Source organism: Propithecus coquereli, unplaced genomic scaffold (genome assembly GCF_000956105.1).
Source record: "Propithecus coquereli isolate 6110/MARCELLA unplaced genomic scaffold, Pcoq_1.0 Scaffold237, whole genome shotgun sequence".
NCBI classification, from domain to species: Eukaryota; Metazoa; Chordata; class Mammalia; order Primates; family Indriidae; genus Propithecus; species Propithecus coquereli.
The window spans coordinates 3,667,263-3,683,775 of record NW_012147919.1 but is presented as its reverse complement, the minus strand read 5'-3'; the positions used below and the strand labels follow the sequence as shown (position 1 = coordinate 3,683,775).

General features: G+C 51.1%; 1 protein-coding gene across 1 annotated transcript in view; it reads right to left on the bottom strand.

Annotated features, from left to right (window-relative positions):
- Positions 1–10,015: 10,015 nt before the first annotated feature.
- The window catches only part of RAE1 (ribonucleic acid export 1), a 15,817-nt gene continuing 9,319 nt past the window's right edge, over positions 10,016–16,513 (bottom strand). The window contains exons 6-12 of the mRNA XM_012645856.1: positions 16,264–16,350; positions 16,066–16,137; positions 15,025–15,132; positions 14,469–14,575; positions 14,311–14,386; positions 13,538–13,732; positions 10,016–10,467 (exon numbers count right to left, since the gene is read on the bottom strand). Of these exons, the coding sequence (XP_012501310.1) occupies positions 10,381–10,467; positions 13,538–13,732; positions 14,311–14,386; positions 14,469–14,575; positions 15,025–15,132; positions 16,066–16,137; positions 16,264–16,350 (732 nt within the window). The 3' untranslated portion in view covers positions 10,016–10,380. The remainder of the gene's footprint in view (positions 10,468–13,537; positions 13,733–14,310; positions 14,387–14,468; positions 14,576–15,024; positions 15,133–16,065; positions 16,138–16,263; positions 16,351–16,513) is intronic.

Genomic DNA, 16,513 nt, shown 5'->3' with positions numbered 1-16,513 from the left:
GGGGACCTTGGGTGCTTTGCTCAAGCTGCAGGGCCTGGCAAGCAGAAGGCCCCCGGGAAACGTTCGTTGGGTGAGTCGACGAGGGCACAAAGCAGACAGGGAAAGCTCCCGACCAGCCAAAGGCCCCTCGAAGCGTCCTTTAAAAACTTGGATTCAAGTGTGACCTTCACTTGCCCCCTAGAGGCCACGGAAGGCAGCCAGTGCCCCGTAGCGCGACCTAGGGCCAGCTGGGTCCCTTCGTCGGGCCTCAGTTTCCCCTTCTGTGACGCACAGCGCCTCTCCGAGGCTGTCCCTAGCCGTCGCGTCGCCAGGGCGGGCCAGGACAGGGTCGGCGCGCGCTGCGTCCCAGTGGCGGCGGGGCCGGGCCTACAAGTCCCAGCGCCACCAGGGCCGCCCCGCCCCGCCCCCCGGACAGCCCCGCCCCGCCCGGTCCCCACCCCCGGCGGGACGGCCCGCTGGTAGCTTGGCGGCTCGGTCAGGCTGCGGAGCACGAGCCACGGAGTGGGGCGGGGGCGCTCCATGGGCTGCGGCCGGCCCGGAACGGGGCGGAAGGAGTTTGCGGGTCTGGGAACGCCGCTGCCCCGGCCCCCTTGGGTTTCTGGATCAGCAGCCTCTCCGCGCGTCCGGTGGCCCCACGTCTCCACTTGTAACCAACTCCTGCCTGACAAGCATCCGTTCCCCCAACACACACTTATTAGTGGCCTGTCCCCCCGGATGCAGCAGAGGGGCAGAGACAATGCACGGATAAAAGAACGCATATGTATAATACTTAGACTCTGGCGAAATCTCCCAGGCAAGTGCTGAGTGGGGCGCAAGAGGAGGAGCAGGGGCGAGGGCCAAGAGTGACCCCTGCCCTGTAGAGGCAGGGAAGGCCTCTGGGACTTGCTGAGGTGAGGGCCATTCGAACAGAGGGAACAGTGGAGGGAACAGAGAATGCGAAGGCTAACAGGTGACAGAGCCACTGCCATTTAATGAGTACTTTTCGAGTGCTGGGTACTCTTACGTGGTTAATGCCGCACACATCACTGATAATTATAAAGGCCAGTTGCCTTAGAGTATCTGTTTTGGGCCAGGTCCTGGACTGAGAGACTTGGATACGTTAGGCGATTTAACCTCCAGGCAGCCTTTTCCTGGACAGGTACTCTTAGACCAGTTTTGGGGAGCTAACGGAGGCTCAGAGTGGCTTCCCCAAGGCCACCGAGGTCAGTAAATGGCTGGATCCATGATCCCATTTTGTCCTCCCGACAGCATTTAGGGTAGGACCTTGTCTCCCTGCTTTGAGGGCTGGGCCGGTGGAGCCTCAGAGAGGCTAAGTGAAGTGCCCAGGGCCAAAAAGAGGCTCCCGAGTCAGTGTCCTGTGGTGACAGATCTGCAGGGTGGCCGAGATCTGGTGGCTGGTGCCCGCGGAGTCACAGAATCTTCCCACTGCCCATGTGACAGGCACTATAATTATCCCCATGTTACGGAAGGCTGCTAAGGACAGTGCCAAGGGCCACACAGCTGGTGAGGGCGGGGCCGGAAGCTCCAGCCTGGCCCTTGTCCCTTCTCCGTCCAGCCTGGAGGCAGCCTGTTCAGAACCATCCAGAACCACCAAAACCAAGTCAGTGTGGGTGTGGCCCAAGGGCTTTCTGGCAAATGGCTTTTGTCCCCTCTGCCATGGCTGCAGGCAGCACGGACTCAGAGAGCCCAGGGTGAGTCCAGCCTAGTGCCTGCTCTGCCCTGGGCTTGCTAGAAGGAATCTCTCCTGGGTCCTCAGTTTGCCCATCTGTGGAAATAGGGGCTTGGACTGTCCTTTACCGATTTAGGTATCAGGCCAGTTGTACTAGAGCTGCCTGTGCCCCCGCCCCAGCTCAGGTGACCTCTGGGGTGCATGGAGTCACTCCCTCCCTCAAATTCTAATCCTGACTTTCTCTTGCCCTGCTTAGCTGTGTGGTCTTGGGCACTTCACTTAACCTCCCTGGGTAGAATGTTGAGGCCTCTGCGAAAGCTTCCACTTTTCTGCTAAAACAGACAGAGGCAGCTGGTACTAGTCCCAAATTGTTCTTTCTGCCCTGACGATGGGCAGGATGTCTGGAGCTGTGGCAGCTGTCTGTGACCATGAGGCAAAGTCCAAGAAACTCACAGACGCTGGTCCTGAGTCTAAACCCAGGGGACATTTGGCAATGTCTGGAGACACTTTTGGTAGCCATGACTTGGGGATGGGATGCTACTGGCACCTAGGAGGTGGAGGCCAGGGACACTGCTAAACATCCCACAATGCACAGGACCCCCCAACTGCAAAGATTTATCTGGCCTAAAATGTCAATAGTGCTGAGATTGAGAAACCCTGTTCCAAACCAATGCTAACAACCAGACTCCTTGTTATGTAAAAAAAATAAATCCTGAAGTGTTTAAGCCACTGTTAGTTGGGTTCTCTGTGATGACAACCAAAAGTGTTCCCAAATGATGGAGATGCAGTTTGATAACCGCTACTGATGGGGCCGTGTGGCCTGGTACGGTCTCCCTGCTGCTTCCCTGTGGTTTGGTGGGTTGGTGGTCAGCCTGGGGTTGGACTTACCCTCCTCTGTCTGAACTTGAGCTGGAGTGGCTCCCTCTAAACTTTAGCCCCATCGGCACTGGGGGATCGGGAGGCGGGTGTGGAAGTGCACAGGTATGCTGACTTCAGCTGGGCCTGCGTGGGTTAAGCACCCAGGAGCCTGCGTATTGTCTCTGAGGGATGGCCCCCCGGGCCCGTGCTCTGTACGTGCAGACGCAAAGGGCAGCGCGGGGTCCCGTGGATTCAAACCAGAGCAGCCACCTCTTCATCTCAGAGGAGCTGGGCTGCAGGACGGGAGTGTGCAGGCCACCTGCACCACCCTCAACCCAAACCTGAGCCCCCAAGAGTCTTGAGATAAACACTAACACAACAGGCAAAAAGAGGAAGCCGAGAGCACCAGGCCTGAAGACTTTCAAACAAAAGCTGAGCCTGGGTTGGCAGTGCGGTTCCAGCTTTGCAGAGTAGCAAGATCCACCCTCCCTTCTCTGCGGGGCAGCCCAGGAGCCATAGCTGAGAGCAGGCCCAGGTGGACAGTTCTGCGCTTGCATCCTGCGTACATCACACATTTGTGAGCCATGACTTCTCTGAGCCTCAGTTTCCTCAGCTGTAAAATGGGCATAATGACAGTACGTCCTTCCCAGGGCTTTTGCGAGATGAAAGAAGATACCACTCAAAAGTGCTGAGCTCATCCCCACGCTGAGTCAGAGCTCTGTAAGTGCACGCTCCTGCACTTTGCGTTTTCTCACCCCACACACGTCAGTTTCCAGCCCACCCTCCCCCTCCGCAGTGGGCTCTGAGGGCCCAGGTTACCTCTGCACAGCGTGGCTCCCAGCCCAACTTCACCAAACCGTGTCCCCTTCCAGGGGTCCTTTGTGGGCCATACAGCCATCAGCTGAGGCCTAAGGACCCTTCTTAGAGTGATGGTTTTAAACACTTAAAAATAAAATGCCTAGATGAGCAAAGGAAGACAACCATGCTAAAATGCAGCTATTAAGATATTAAAAAGCAGACGTGTGATGTAGGAATGTGCTTCATCGGTGCGTTAGATAACAAGGTCGAGCAGTGGCTCTAATGATGCTGTAGTTGTGAAGTACTGGGGAGCAAACCACTTTGTCAAGACGCCAGCGAGAACTGTACGTGGTGGTGGAAGCACTGTGATTTCTCGTGGCTTCGGGGCGGCCGGTCCCACGGCAGTCGGGCTCCGCTGCGGGAGGTGAAGATCTTCCCCAGCAGCTTCCAGCCCCTGAATCCTCCCTCTGCGCTCGGTGGGTCCCCAGGCCCCAGGTAAGCACCCTTTTGTGCTCCTGCTATAACATCACCACAAGGTTGGTGGCTTTAAACAGCACGAGTTTATCCTTGTACAGTTCTGGAGGTCGGAAGTCTGAACCGGGTCCCAGTGGGCTACAACCAAGGTGTTGGCAGAATCCATTATTTCCTGGCCCTTTCCAGGATCTAGACGCCACCCGCATTCCTTGGCTCCCGGAGTGGTCAGTCTTCAAAGCCATAAGGGGCAGGTGGCGTCTCCCTCTGCTTCCTTCTTTCCCTGTTAATGACCCTGTGATTCCACGGGGCCCCGGAGCAGCCCAGCAGACTCCCCGGCCTCAGGGCCCACGGCCTTCATCACAGCTGCACGGGCCCTTGGGCCACGGAAGGTCACGTGCACAGGTGGCCACCTCTGGGGGCTGGGGATTATTCTGCCCACCTGTCCTTCTACCTGTGCTTACCTCTTTCCCGCACTTACCGGGTGCTCTTCACCCCCTGGGCCTGACAGTGTGCCCGAGTCACACATACGCTGAAATTATTTTCTATTTCCCGACTGATCGGAGGAGCAGAGAGGCCAGCGCTTTTTATAGAGAGAATTAAACTGGCTGGTCGCTAAATGCCATCCGAGCTGAATGTACAACCCTGCCCCTTGCCAGCTCCGCCCGCCCCACTCCCAGAGCCCCTCTCCTCTGCCTGCTGCTCTCCTCGGAGCTCCTCTCTCTCCTGGGGTCCAGTCCCCATCCCCTCCAACCACACGAGAACCCTCCATGGCAAAGACTGCCTGTGTCACGTCTCAATTCCCAGGGTGGGCTTCTCCCCGGCGCTGTCGTGGCATCTGTGGTTCTGCCTGGCTCTGCCCAGTGATTCTAGGCCTGCTCTGGTCCCAACAGTAGACGCCTTCCCAGAGGTGGTTTCCACCACTGTAACTTCTAAACCAGGAGAAGGAGGAAAAAAACCCAGGCGCTGCTGACACACCTGGACTGGGGGCTCTTGCAGCCTCTTGTCCTACCTGGGAGCCCTGGCTGCTGGGGCCAAGAGCTCCAGGAAAATGGTGGGTCCCAAAGAAATGTTTCCAGTTGGGACCAGGCGATCTTTCCACTGCTCCGCCCCTGGCATGGACCTGCACACACAGAAAGACCTTGGCCCACACAGGGCACTGAGCCCCGGCCCCCAAAGATCCCTGGAACCTGTGAACGTGTCACGTCACGTGGCAACAGGGACTTTGCAGATGTGATGCGGTTAAGGGTCTAGAGACGGACGAGTCGCCCGGGTCACCCAGGTGGGCCCTTTGGGAGACGTGACCAGGGAAGCTGGAGGGTGGGGTGATGCGCCACGAGCCGAGGAATGCTGGTGCCCGCCGGAGCAAGAGACGGCTCCTCCCCTCGAGCCTCCAGAAGGAACCAGCCTTGCCGACACCTTGATTTTAGTCCCCGAGACTCATGTCGCACATCTGGCCTCCAGAACTGTAAGAGAACACGTTCCTGTTGTTTTCAGCCACTAAGAGTGTGGTGATGTCACAGCAGCCGCAAGAAGCTACTGCAGCTCACGTCAAGAGCTGAGCTCTCATCCCTGGCTCATCCCCCAGGGAAAGGGAGACAGTCCCAGTGGCGAGTTGGGACTTCGCAGAATAAGAACCGGGACAGCCTACTCCTCCCTGTGAATAGTGAAATGACCTCAGCGGTCTCCTGTCCAGAGTCTTTCCCACGAAGAGGGCGGTGGGTCCCTGTGCGCACTGCGGACAGGCGAGGGATCGGGCTGTGTGGGGGCCGAGGAAGCCCACCTCCACGGCGATGCCTCCCCTGGGCTCGGTGAACTTCCATCCTTTGGCTTCGTCCAGATGGTGATGAGAAAAGCTCCAGGAGAAGGAAGTGCCGCAGAGAATAAGGGTTCTCGAGCTGAGACGCAAGAAGTCGGGCGAGACAGACAGCTCCAGCACCTCCTCGGCCATGCTGAGAACCGCTGCTGGTTTGAAAACGTGCGGCATGAACGCCACAGTGTCACCTGAGGGCCACCTGCTTTTCATTTTTTGGCACGTCACAGGTTAGCAGGTGGAGGGAAGCCCCATTTTCACGGTGCAGGCGCGGCTAATCCCCGAGCTGGAGCTGACGCTGGGTAAGGACCGAGCACGTCCCCGCAGGGGCAGTGAGGGCCGCGCCAGTCTGGGGAGCTCGCCCTGCCAGCGTGGCACTGCCGCCACCTGGAACTGCCTGCTCTGGGAGCCAGCCACAGGGTGTGGCTGGTTCTGCAGACCCTGCAGCCTCACTGGGTCACACTGCAGAAAGGAAAAGGCCGCCTGGGAATACCGTGGCGTCAGCTCGAGCTGCCGTACCAAGTACCACAGAAACGTATTTTCTCATAGCTCCGGAGGCTGCAAGTCCGAGATCAAGGCGTCAGCACAGCTGGTCCCTTCCGAGGCCTCTCTCCTTGGTGTGCAGGTGGTTGTCTTCTCCCCGTGGGATCACGTGGTCTTTTCTCTGTCCTTGTCCGTGTCCAAATGTCCTCTTCTCGTAAGGATACCAGTCCCATTGGATTAGCGATCTAACTTTAACTTAATTACCTGTTTCAACACCCTATTTCCAAGATACAGTCACAATGAGGACTGGGAGTCAGGACTTCAACATATGAATTTTTTGGGGGGACACAAGTCAGCCCGTATGTAACGAACTATAGTTTGCTTTTGTAGGCAACTGTCAGTTGGTAACCAGAATCACGCTGGGGCCTCCCGAACTGGTCAAGGTGTCCTTACAGCAAAGCCCCACGGATGCAGCCTGAGGGGTGGAGTCAGGTGACACGAAGTCCCAACAGATGAGGAGACTCGAGGCCGAAAGGATGTGCCGGGCCCCCAGCACCGAAGGGAAGCCTGCCCTAGCTGACGACAGCAGGGAGCACCATGCTTCAAACGACAGCCTCTTGCACCTGCTTGAAAGGCCAACCCTGGGGCCAGAAAGATCCACAGGGAGTGCAAGTGATGGCAAAGGTGGCACTTGAGGAGGCGACCGTCCGAGGTGAGGAGGGGCCAGGGTGCAACCCGGAAATTCAATCTGCTCTGCTGGGGAAGGCAGCGGGGTCACTGGCGCCACCTGCTGGCCTGACCTAACGCAGCCTCCCCGGCAGAGCGCTCTGGGACACCTGAGCTCTCAAGCCCGCTCAGTCTACACTGTTGTTCCTGCTGCGCACGACAGCAGGGCTCTGTGGAACTTCTCCCCAGCGCCATCCCCCGGAAGTCACAGTAGCAGCAGCTGACATGTGAGCACTTATCACGGGCCAGCCACGGGAGCACATTTCACCCCTGGCTTGTGACAGCTACTTTTAATGTCTCCGATTTTACAGATGAGGTCACTGAGGCCCAGAGTTGGTGACAGAGTTGGAACATGAAGGCAGGCAGTCCAGCTCCAAGCACGTTACTTTGTGACGTACCCGAATATATTCTGTACTTTTTTGTGGCTGCATTTTTTAAAAAAATGCTGGTTGCAACAACACTCATTTCACAACCTACGAATGGGGCATGATTTGATTTGGAAAATGCTGCCTTAGACGTTTCTATGTGTTCAAGAGCGTGTCTAGTTCACTTCTTACAGAACCTTTCCTTCAAAGGAGACTAAAATTTTGGTTGAGTGAGAAAAAATATTATTTCCCAAATGACCTCCAAAATGACAGATGGGCTCTAACAAGCACCTAAGATACATAATGTCATCTCAACAGAATTTGCCAGTGAATCTGTCCCTTGAAGATGACTTTAGGAGGCACATTTTCATTTCCATAGTATTGTTTCATTTCCCATGTTTATAGTTTAATTTTCATTTTATTAATTCTTATGGTTACTTTCTACTTTAGGTAAAAGATACTAGTTTTCCACACACTGAATTTTCCTCTAAGTAGCAACACATTTGTCTTACGTTTTTAAAGTGGATCAATTTAAAGAAAAATCCTAATATGGAGGGGGTGGCTGGGCGTGCGTGGGCAAGTGTGCTGTGCCTGGTGGCGCTGTTCCCTGGGTGGCATCGTCGTTGCTCGTGAAGGCCAGACTGCTCACCGTCAGCGAGCCGGGCACCTGCACATCCTCCCTTCTTCCACCGAATCGTCCTTCACCAAAGGACCCTCTGGCGTGACGCGAGCACTAACACGGGGTGGGGAGGGCAGGCCCGCAGGTGCCTGTGCACACGCGTGGGCACGTGCAGACAGGCGTCGCACGCAGCCATCACATTTCCACGCTATTTCCACTATCTGTCCCCAAGTACACAGGGTCAGACCAAACATAATAGGAACGGAGAAGTACCCCTTCCTGTACACAACCCCAAATCCGAAACACCTCGTTTTGGCACCAAAAACTGTATACTCCACCCTCACCAGCAGGCCTGCGTCCACAATTAGCTGCCAAGGAAGTGGCGTTACAAATGAGGAGTAGAAAAGCCCAGCAAAAGCGAACGGAAAAATCAAAAGTCTGACGCTTACAGTGGCATCCGGGAAGGTAGGTAGGTGTATGTTTGTTGTAAAAACTTCTCCAACTTTTTGTGTTTGAACATTTTTATAAAAGGTTGGAAAAATTAGGTGAAAGAGCACAGCTTGTCTTCCCCATAAGGTTTACATATTCTACTTTCGATGAGAGCAGGGCTCTTTTTAGCAGGGTGTTCAGTACATATTTAATGGCAGAATATGACGTGACATTTATTAAAACCAAAAGTCAAGATTACACTGGTATCTTTTTGAATTAGGAGATGCCATCAGATTTATCAATACTTAATCAGCACCTACTGCATGCAACTTACAGCACAGGGATGATGAAGTTTGGGATGAAGAGTTCTCGAAGACTCCACATACGTTCTAGGAGGCGCGACAGTCAGTTTTTTGAGCAGTGCCACGATCTCAGTGAACGTTCACTGGCTGGTCACCAGCAACCACGCAGGGTGCGCTTGCGCTTTAGGTTCCGGGAGGTGGAGACGTGAGTCTTGCACATGCTGGTGGCAGCAAAGAGCTCCCGACTCCTGGTTTCTGGCAGCCCAAGTCCACCCTTGGATTTAGGCAAATATTTTAAATTTGCCAATCACAAAAACTATCCCCTTGGTGAGGTAGCAAGTCCGGATCCTGGAAAAGAACACTCTAAAAGGCCCATCCCATGGTTTTAGATTCATTATTTTGTCATTTTCAACCGGGGCCAGTCACCAGCCTGTAATAAGAGTAATGAAACTGCAGCTAAGCTGAAGCTGTCTGGTCCCACCTTGAATGAAAGTCGGCTACTGAGACCATTACACTCGAATCTCTCCCCACGGCAGTCTTTTCTACTTGCTAGATCTTCTCGTATATACAGATCATAAAACCACATGCCTGATTCATAAAGGGAAGGGAAAAATTAGCTGCAAACAGTTAACTTGAAAATTCAGATTTTTCTAGTGCACCTGCCTTTTTACCTCTAAAAAATAGATTTTCAGGCTAAAAAAACAGGGTTAAAGAGTTAATTGGTCTGAATTCATTTGTGAACTACCAAAGAATTTAAACCACTGAGCACAGGCAGTCTCTTCCAGTAGAAAATTTCATTTTCCTTGCTTTTTATGAGTAGGCAAACACATCTCACAGCACGAATACCAGAATTTCACGCTCGGCAAGTCAGAGTCCACACGCCAGCCCCAAACAATAAGGCATAAGAAGCATTTTGGACCACAGGGTAACAATAGACTCAAAAGTCGACCATTAAGTTGAATTTCATTTTGAATACTTACCAATCAGGAATTTTAAATTACTACGAAATAAAACAGCAACACCGAAATGATCACTGCCGGGAATACATGTTCAGAGTAATTCCCATGCAGAGGATCTGGGTTCTACCCTGAAAGACACACAAGTGTCACCCACTTGGGTCTTGCAAGACTGGCCCACAAAAGGCCTGTCACTCAGCACAAGGAACAGTCCCCACTTCAGAGTCACTAGGAAGTCTGCACAGCAGAGCTGGAAAGCGCTGGGGATGTTGAAGAAGAAAATGAAGGAAGTAAGGGAAGAACACGTTCAAACTCTGCCTGCCAACACTTGGAGAGGCTAAGACATTCCACGTGGCAGAAATAATTGAACCTCAGGATTCCCTTTCTCCTAAGGTAAGAGATTTCTGCATTTCCCAAAGGGTGTCTGAAATCGTAATTCAAAACCCAACGTTGATGCCAGGCAGGATGACCATTTCTGAGATGACTGGGTGGGGCAGAGGGAGAGAAGGACAAGGAAGCTCAGTAGGCAATCTTCAAAATATTTTATTACAAAATACAGTACGGGGTTCACAGACTGTTTTCCAACATTCTCTAATACAGACATTACTGAATGAAGCACTGCAAAATAGCTGGCATCGCCCTCAAAAATCTAACTTCTATAATAATTTCAGTCCCCTCAGTTACAGAAAAACTCTGCAACAGGCAGTGGAATGGAGAGACGGCAAGTCGCCGTGGACGGCGGGGCTCTCGACTGCTCAACAATGACATGGTTTTCTCCAGGGACTGAAATCCATGTCCCTGGCTGACAACCCAAAGCCGGGATCAAATTCGTACAGAGACGAGGCAGAGTGGAGAGAGAACGACTCCGGACGACCCCGAAGTCTCAGGCTGCTACTTCTTATTCCTGGGTTTTAGCTCTTCTGCTGCATTACGTAGGAAAATGTAATTTTTCTTTTGGGGATTATAAAACTCATGTCCCTAAAGAAGAAAAAAAAGCCTCGATGAGTTTATTATTAGAAGCGACAGTCAGCGCTCTCTGGTCACTTTTTATCTGTCAAGTCCTGTGCCACGTGCTTGAAGCAAAATCTCTCAGGGTGGGGCCGGGGGAGGGGCAAAACAAAACAACAAAGACAGAAATAAAAGTCAAATGGCACAAAAAAACTTCAGTCCTCAGAGAAGGCTAAGGACCTGGGGCAAGTCTGCCATCAACACCGTCCTGGGAGGGACTGTCTTCACTTGTTTGTCTTTTCGGCACTGAGCCCCCTTTTTAACACCCTGCGCCTTTAATGCTAAGGTAACTGCCCTGGGGTCCCTTGGTCAGGACTGGCTCTGACCTGAGAGGGTTTCATGGAGGAGAGGACATCTGACCCATGACACGTCGTAGGGATGAGGGCCCGGGACGACCTGCCCACACAGGAGCAGCGGCACAGACACAGGAACGCACGGCAGTGAGCACGTCTGCTCGTGCCACGCCGGGGGGCGAGAAGGGCTAGGCAGCGTGGGAGGGGCCCCGGGTGTCGGGATGAGGTCAGACTATAAAGGGCCGAAAACGGCAGGTTGAGGCCTCTGAACATTACCCACAGGGACAAGGAAGCGTGTCAGCGGCGTGATCAGATCTGAGTTTTAGGAAGAAAGGCGAGTCGCGGGGACAAGGCAGAATATCCACAAGAGCCAGCAGGCGGGTGATTAAAGGCCGGGAGGGCAGAGGGGCCCGGCGCTGGGCTCACTCTGCCCCGTGCTGCAGAGCCCCGTTTCCAGCCGCAGCCGGCGGGAGGGCTCGGGCTGTTGTGCTCAACTGTGACCACTGATTCCCTTCACAACATACAAAGTGCAGCTTATGTTCAAGCTAATAATATTAATCAGATGTGATCACAGTTTTATACCAGAGAGAACTGTCCTTGAACTGAGAACAATGAAAAATTCCTGAAGCAAAATTTTTCTTTAAATGAAGACTGTAATTTTTGTAACCCCCACTATAAATTGACATTATTGCTTAGAGGAATTAGACTACTTCCGTTCTAAGCAGCACTCAATGCAGTGAGATTTCCTACGTCTTTCAATTCACTACTATGTTTTTAGTGCTCATGACGCACGGAGCCCCGAGAGTGATGAGTTAGAATGCAGCATGGGACGCAGCTGCTGGGCTGAGCACGTGAGAGCTTCAGCGAAGGGCCCCACGGAGGGAACAAGGCCCCAGCCCCCACAGCCTCAGCCAGGCAGAACCAAAACAGCGCACTCTCTGCAGAACTGCGTGCGTGGCTGACACAGGTGCATGGCTAAGCAAACGGTGGCATCCTCATGCCACGGAATACGACTTGGCACTCAAAAAGAACAGACGAGCGACACACTCCACAGCACAGGTGAGTTTCAAAATCATTCAGCTGAGCAAAAGCAGCCAGGGGAAGAAAGAGTACATAGTGTATGACTCCATTTATGTAAATTCTAGAAAAAGCACACTCATCTATAGTGACAGAAAGCAGATCCATGGTTCTGTGCACGCAGGAGAAGGATTACAGCACACACACGGAAACCTCTAGGGGAGATGAACAGGCCTGTTAAACTCCTGACTGTGGTGACAGTTTCAAGGGTATTTACAGATGTCAAAACTGATCAAATTGTACACTTTAAACACGTCCAATTTACTGCATTTCATTGTACCTCAATAAAGTTGCTTTTAAAAAAAAAGGAAGCTGCTGCTGAGCAAGCCCGGAAAGAGAGGGATACTGGAGCAGGGCTGGCGGGCAAGGGGAGGGCAGGGTGGGGAAACAGCTGGATTGCTCTGTCTTAAGCGAAGGGCCTCAAGGAATACCCAGGCGCAGCCATCCTGCTGTGATTGGGAAACACAGAAAGAGAAGGGGGAGAGGAGGCCACGAACTGAGTTAGAAACCGCAAGTCACTGGCTTTTGTGGGCAGAGCCGGGGCCTCAGGAATGAACACTTGGAAGAACCCCGAGGAGCAGCTCAGACTGAGACGGCAGGAGAAGGCCGGCAGGTAAGAGCCCAAAGGGATGAGAGGAGGATGGCAAGCAGCGGCTGAAGAAACCAGGAAAGACAACGGCAGAGAAACCAAGGGAGGAGAGCTCTGTGGAGGAGGAAGGGATGGACCACAGCGCCTGACACAGGACGGAGGGAAGCTCTGGACTGGACAAGGAGGATGTGGCCGAGACTCCTGAGTGTGGCTCCTGGAAGCCAGAAAGTACCCAGCAGTGGACTGAAGAGGGGCCGGAGGGAGGGAATGAAGAGGGCAGGTGCTACCCACTCCCCCAGCAAGCTTAGCAGCGAAGGGCTACAGGCTTCTCAAAGCTTCCCGTGCACTTAGACACAGAGGAAGCAGCTAGGGGACAGGGATAGAAACGGTGGGAGAAAAGGCCGACATCAAGAAACTGGGAGTGCGTGAGGGACCATGTGGGCTGGGCGAGGGAGGCAGAGGCCAGTGAAGGTGGACGTGTGTGAAAGACCCTGCGGTAGAGGAAGGTCTAGGAAGCAAAAGGCAGAGGGGATGTGGGAAGAGAAAGATGAAAACCACAAACATAATGAAGGCGTATTCTCCAGGACTAACAGCTGAGAAGCAGGGAAAGTTGCAGGCTGGTCGGCAGATGATACACTTCATGCGGGGTCTGGGCGGAGGACCTGAGTCTGCACGTTTTACGTCGGCTCCCAGAGGCCTCAAAAATGCAGCCATGACCCTGCCAGCTTCTAACTCCCTGGCCCAAACAATCAAAGCTGCATGATGGGCCCTGTGCCCGCCCCCCTGCAACTGCACGAATCACTCTCCCAAAGCATCAGCCCCTCCAGCTTGCCCATCCTTCTGTACCCAGGGACAGGGCAGCCTGTGACCGGTTACACTAACTGGGCACTTCCTGTGTGCCGCACTCTGACCAAGGGCTGTAATGAATCCCCACAACCCATCAAGGAAGCCCTATCTCCCTTACAGGGAGGTGACAGTGATATGAGTCCAGAGAAGAATCACAACTCAAGCCTATGCTTTCCCACTCCAGAGCCCGACTGTGCTGCCTTAGGGCACCCAGAGCAGGCCTGGGAATTCTCACCTTTGACCAGTCATAGCTGGAAGCATACGCAAATATGTTTCCATTGTGATTGAAGCAGCAAGCCGATATCGGTTGATCTAACTGTTCCGAAGTTTTTAGTTTTGTTCTGGCATCTTTGTCCCAGAAGCTGAATCTACCATCAGATCCCACAGTTGCAAGGGTGCCATGAACAGGATGGAATGCAATTCCATTTACCTGCAAGGATTAATATACACAATGAGAAGCCAAGGCAGAGGATGGAGAAGCGGGTTTCGTCAATGCACACTTCCTGTATGAGTTAGGAAACCAAATGAACACACACGTTTCATTTGAGCTGGCTGCCCACTGATTGTAAGAGAAACTAGCCACGCTTCCTGCATCAACTGCCAGCCCAGAAGTAAATCTTGTCTCTTGTGATGAACACACATCAGCAGAAGTTAATGTGTGTATTCAAGCAAGTACCACCAAGGGGCATATCTCAGGAAAATGCCTTTTTTTTTTAGCAAACAGCGATTTCTCAGTCTTAGCTATGTGTGTAAACTGTCAGAGCAGGCAGAGACTCTCTCAAAACACCTTAAGCTTGCATTCAGAAATAAGAGAATGAAGCCAGTCAATATGCTGATAAAAACAGAAAACCAAAGCCTACAGCATAAGCCATTTATCTCCAGACATGAATACATACAGGTTCTTCAATGCTCTTCAATGATTAATCTTTTCTGATCCCATAATTACTCAGCCACCTCCAAGTCAAGTTTCTAGATGTATTTTCAAGGTAAAAGTTTCTAAAAACATACCGCATAGATGTCTTGAGGAGCTGAAGTGTTGGTTCCGTTAGATCGATGACATTTAAAGGTGAAGTTATCTTTGGCACTGAAAAACAGAGGCCCACCTAAGTTTTCCTTTATAAAAAAGTCTCAAGTGCAAGTTTGCAAGCTGATTGAGTCCCACTTACGGATTTGGGGGGTTGATGTAGTGAATAGCAACTCTCCCCTCGATACTTCCCAGGGCAAAACCAGTTGGCTTGTTCTGTTTGTCTTTAAAAATAGCCACACATCGATGCTACAGTTAAAAGAAAAAAAGGACATTATCATGATGTAATACCAGATTTCATGACTAACGCGAAGGAAAATCATTGTTACCTGATTTTTCGGTTTTAGAAGAACCAGAAACATATTACTCACACATAATAAAGAAGCATTACTTCCTAACTTTTTGACACAGGGTCTTGCTCTGTCACCCAGGCTGGAGTTCAGTGGCTTCATCATAGCTCACTGCAGCCTCAAACTCCTGGGCTCAAGCAATCATTCCGCCTCAGCCTCCTGGGACTACAGGCATGCACCACCACACCCAGGCTAATTTTTAAAAAATTTTTTGTAGAGATGGGTCTCACTATGTTGCTCAGGCTGGTCTCAAAACTCCTGGCCTTGACCTCCCAAAGTGCTAGAATTATAGGTGTGGCCACTGTGCTCGGCCTAAATACGTGCTTCTTGAGTTGACTTATGACTCACCTGATGTTTCAATGGAGATTCTATTCTCCTGAACTCAGAGGGTTGATTCTCTAATTGATAGACAATGAGGCCCCTCTCTGCAGTCGCCACCACGGCCATAGGGTATATCTAGGGAATGGAGGAAAGCAGAGAATGTGCTTTTTCATACCAACATATTAGATCAATTTTTTAATCATAAAATTAAGTCTGAAATTTTTTTAATAATCCAATGATATGTACATGTTACACAAACCTAGAGAAATGGTATTTGAAAGTAGAACCTTAATATATTTTTAAAAGACTTGTTTTGTAAAACTAACTATAAGAATAAGTGAATATTTAGAAAATATCGCAGGAACTGAGAAAAAATAAAAATCACCTGTACTATCCCTCCAAATGATAACTGCTAATATTACAGTATATTTTATTCCAGTCTTTTTCCTGAGCATTTTATCTGTGTGTGTGAACTCCTGTGTAATTCCTGTCCTTTATTCAAAACATTTCATGAGCATCGACCCACGTCATACACTAGAGGTGGCCGGCTGTCTACTGTTCCTCAAATGAACCAATGTTTTACTGTATTATATAAGACAAAGAACATTTGCATCCTTGATTATTTTTCTCATGATAAATTTCTAAAAGTGGAATTACTGGGGCAGTTGGTACAAAACTTTAAGACTTATGACTAAAATGAACCGGCAAGTTCTTCAGTTTCTATCCCACCCAGAGATAGTCCCCAAAGACCTAGTATCACACAAGGTTACGACAAGCTTCCCTACCGTCACACAACAAATGTAACACTAGGGATGGTATGTAGCTGGCTGCACTTGTTCAAATGAGTGACCAAAAACCTTGATATTCAGTATTTAGTTAATTCTGGAATAAATGCACCACAACAGTCTCCCAATTTAAGATGACTGAGGCAATCTGAACTCCATCCCCACATCTATTACTAAAGTGAGAGGGAGTTTTAGATAACCCGCTAATTGCAAGGTGCCATAGGGTGAGAAATGCTTATTTTGTTTTTTAAAAGGAAATATACATTAAGCTGATATTTCTTACCACATCAGCACAGTAACACCTTTCAGGGAGTTGCAAAACCATCATAGGATTTGATGACCGAGTATCCCAAAACTAAAGGCAAAAAAATAAAACAAAAGGAGGAGCTGGTAAGTGACCATTTGGAGCCGACATCCAAATGGCGTAAGAACAGATGCCGAGCTTAACTGGGCCGTATGATACCGAAGGTGCATATTGTACCTTTAAAGTCTTATCCCAGCTCCCAGTCATCACGCAGCTGTAGTTTGGAGCTTTGATCCAATGTATGGTTTTAACAGGAGCATCATGCTTTCAACAAGACAAAAACAAAACAGGTCAAGGTAAATGCTAACAAGGTGCTAAACAGCTTTAGTTCTGAAAATTCCAAGAGAAAGAACTAATTTAAACATTGAGGTCACACCAAATATCAAAGGATAGTAGTGCTTCCCCATGACCAAAATATTCAATTTAA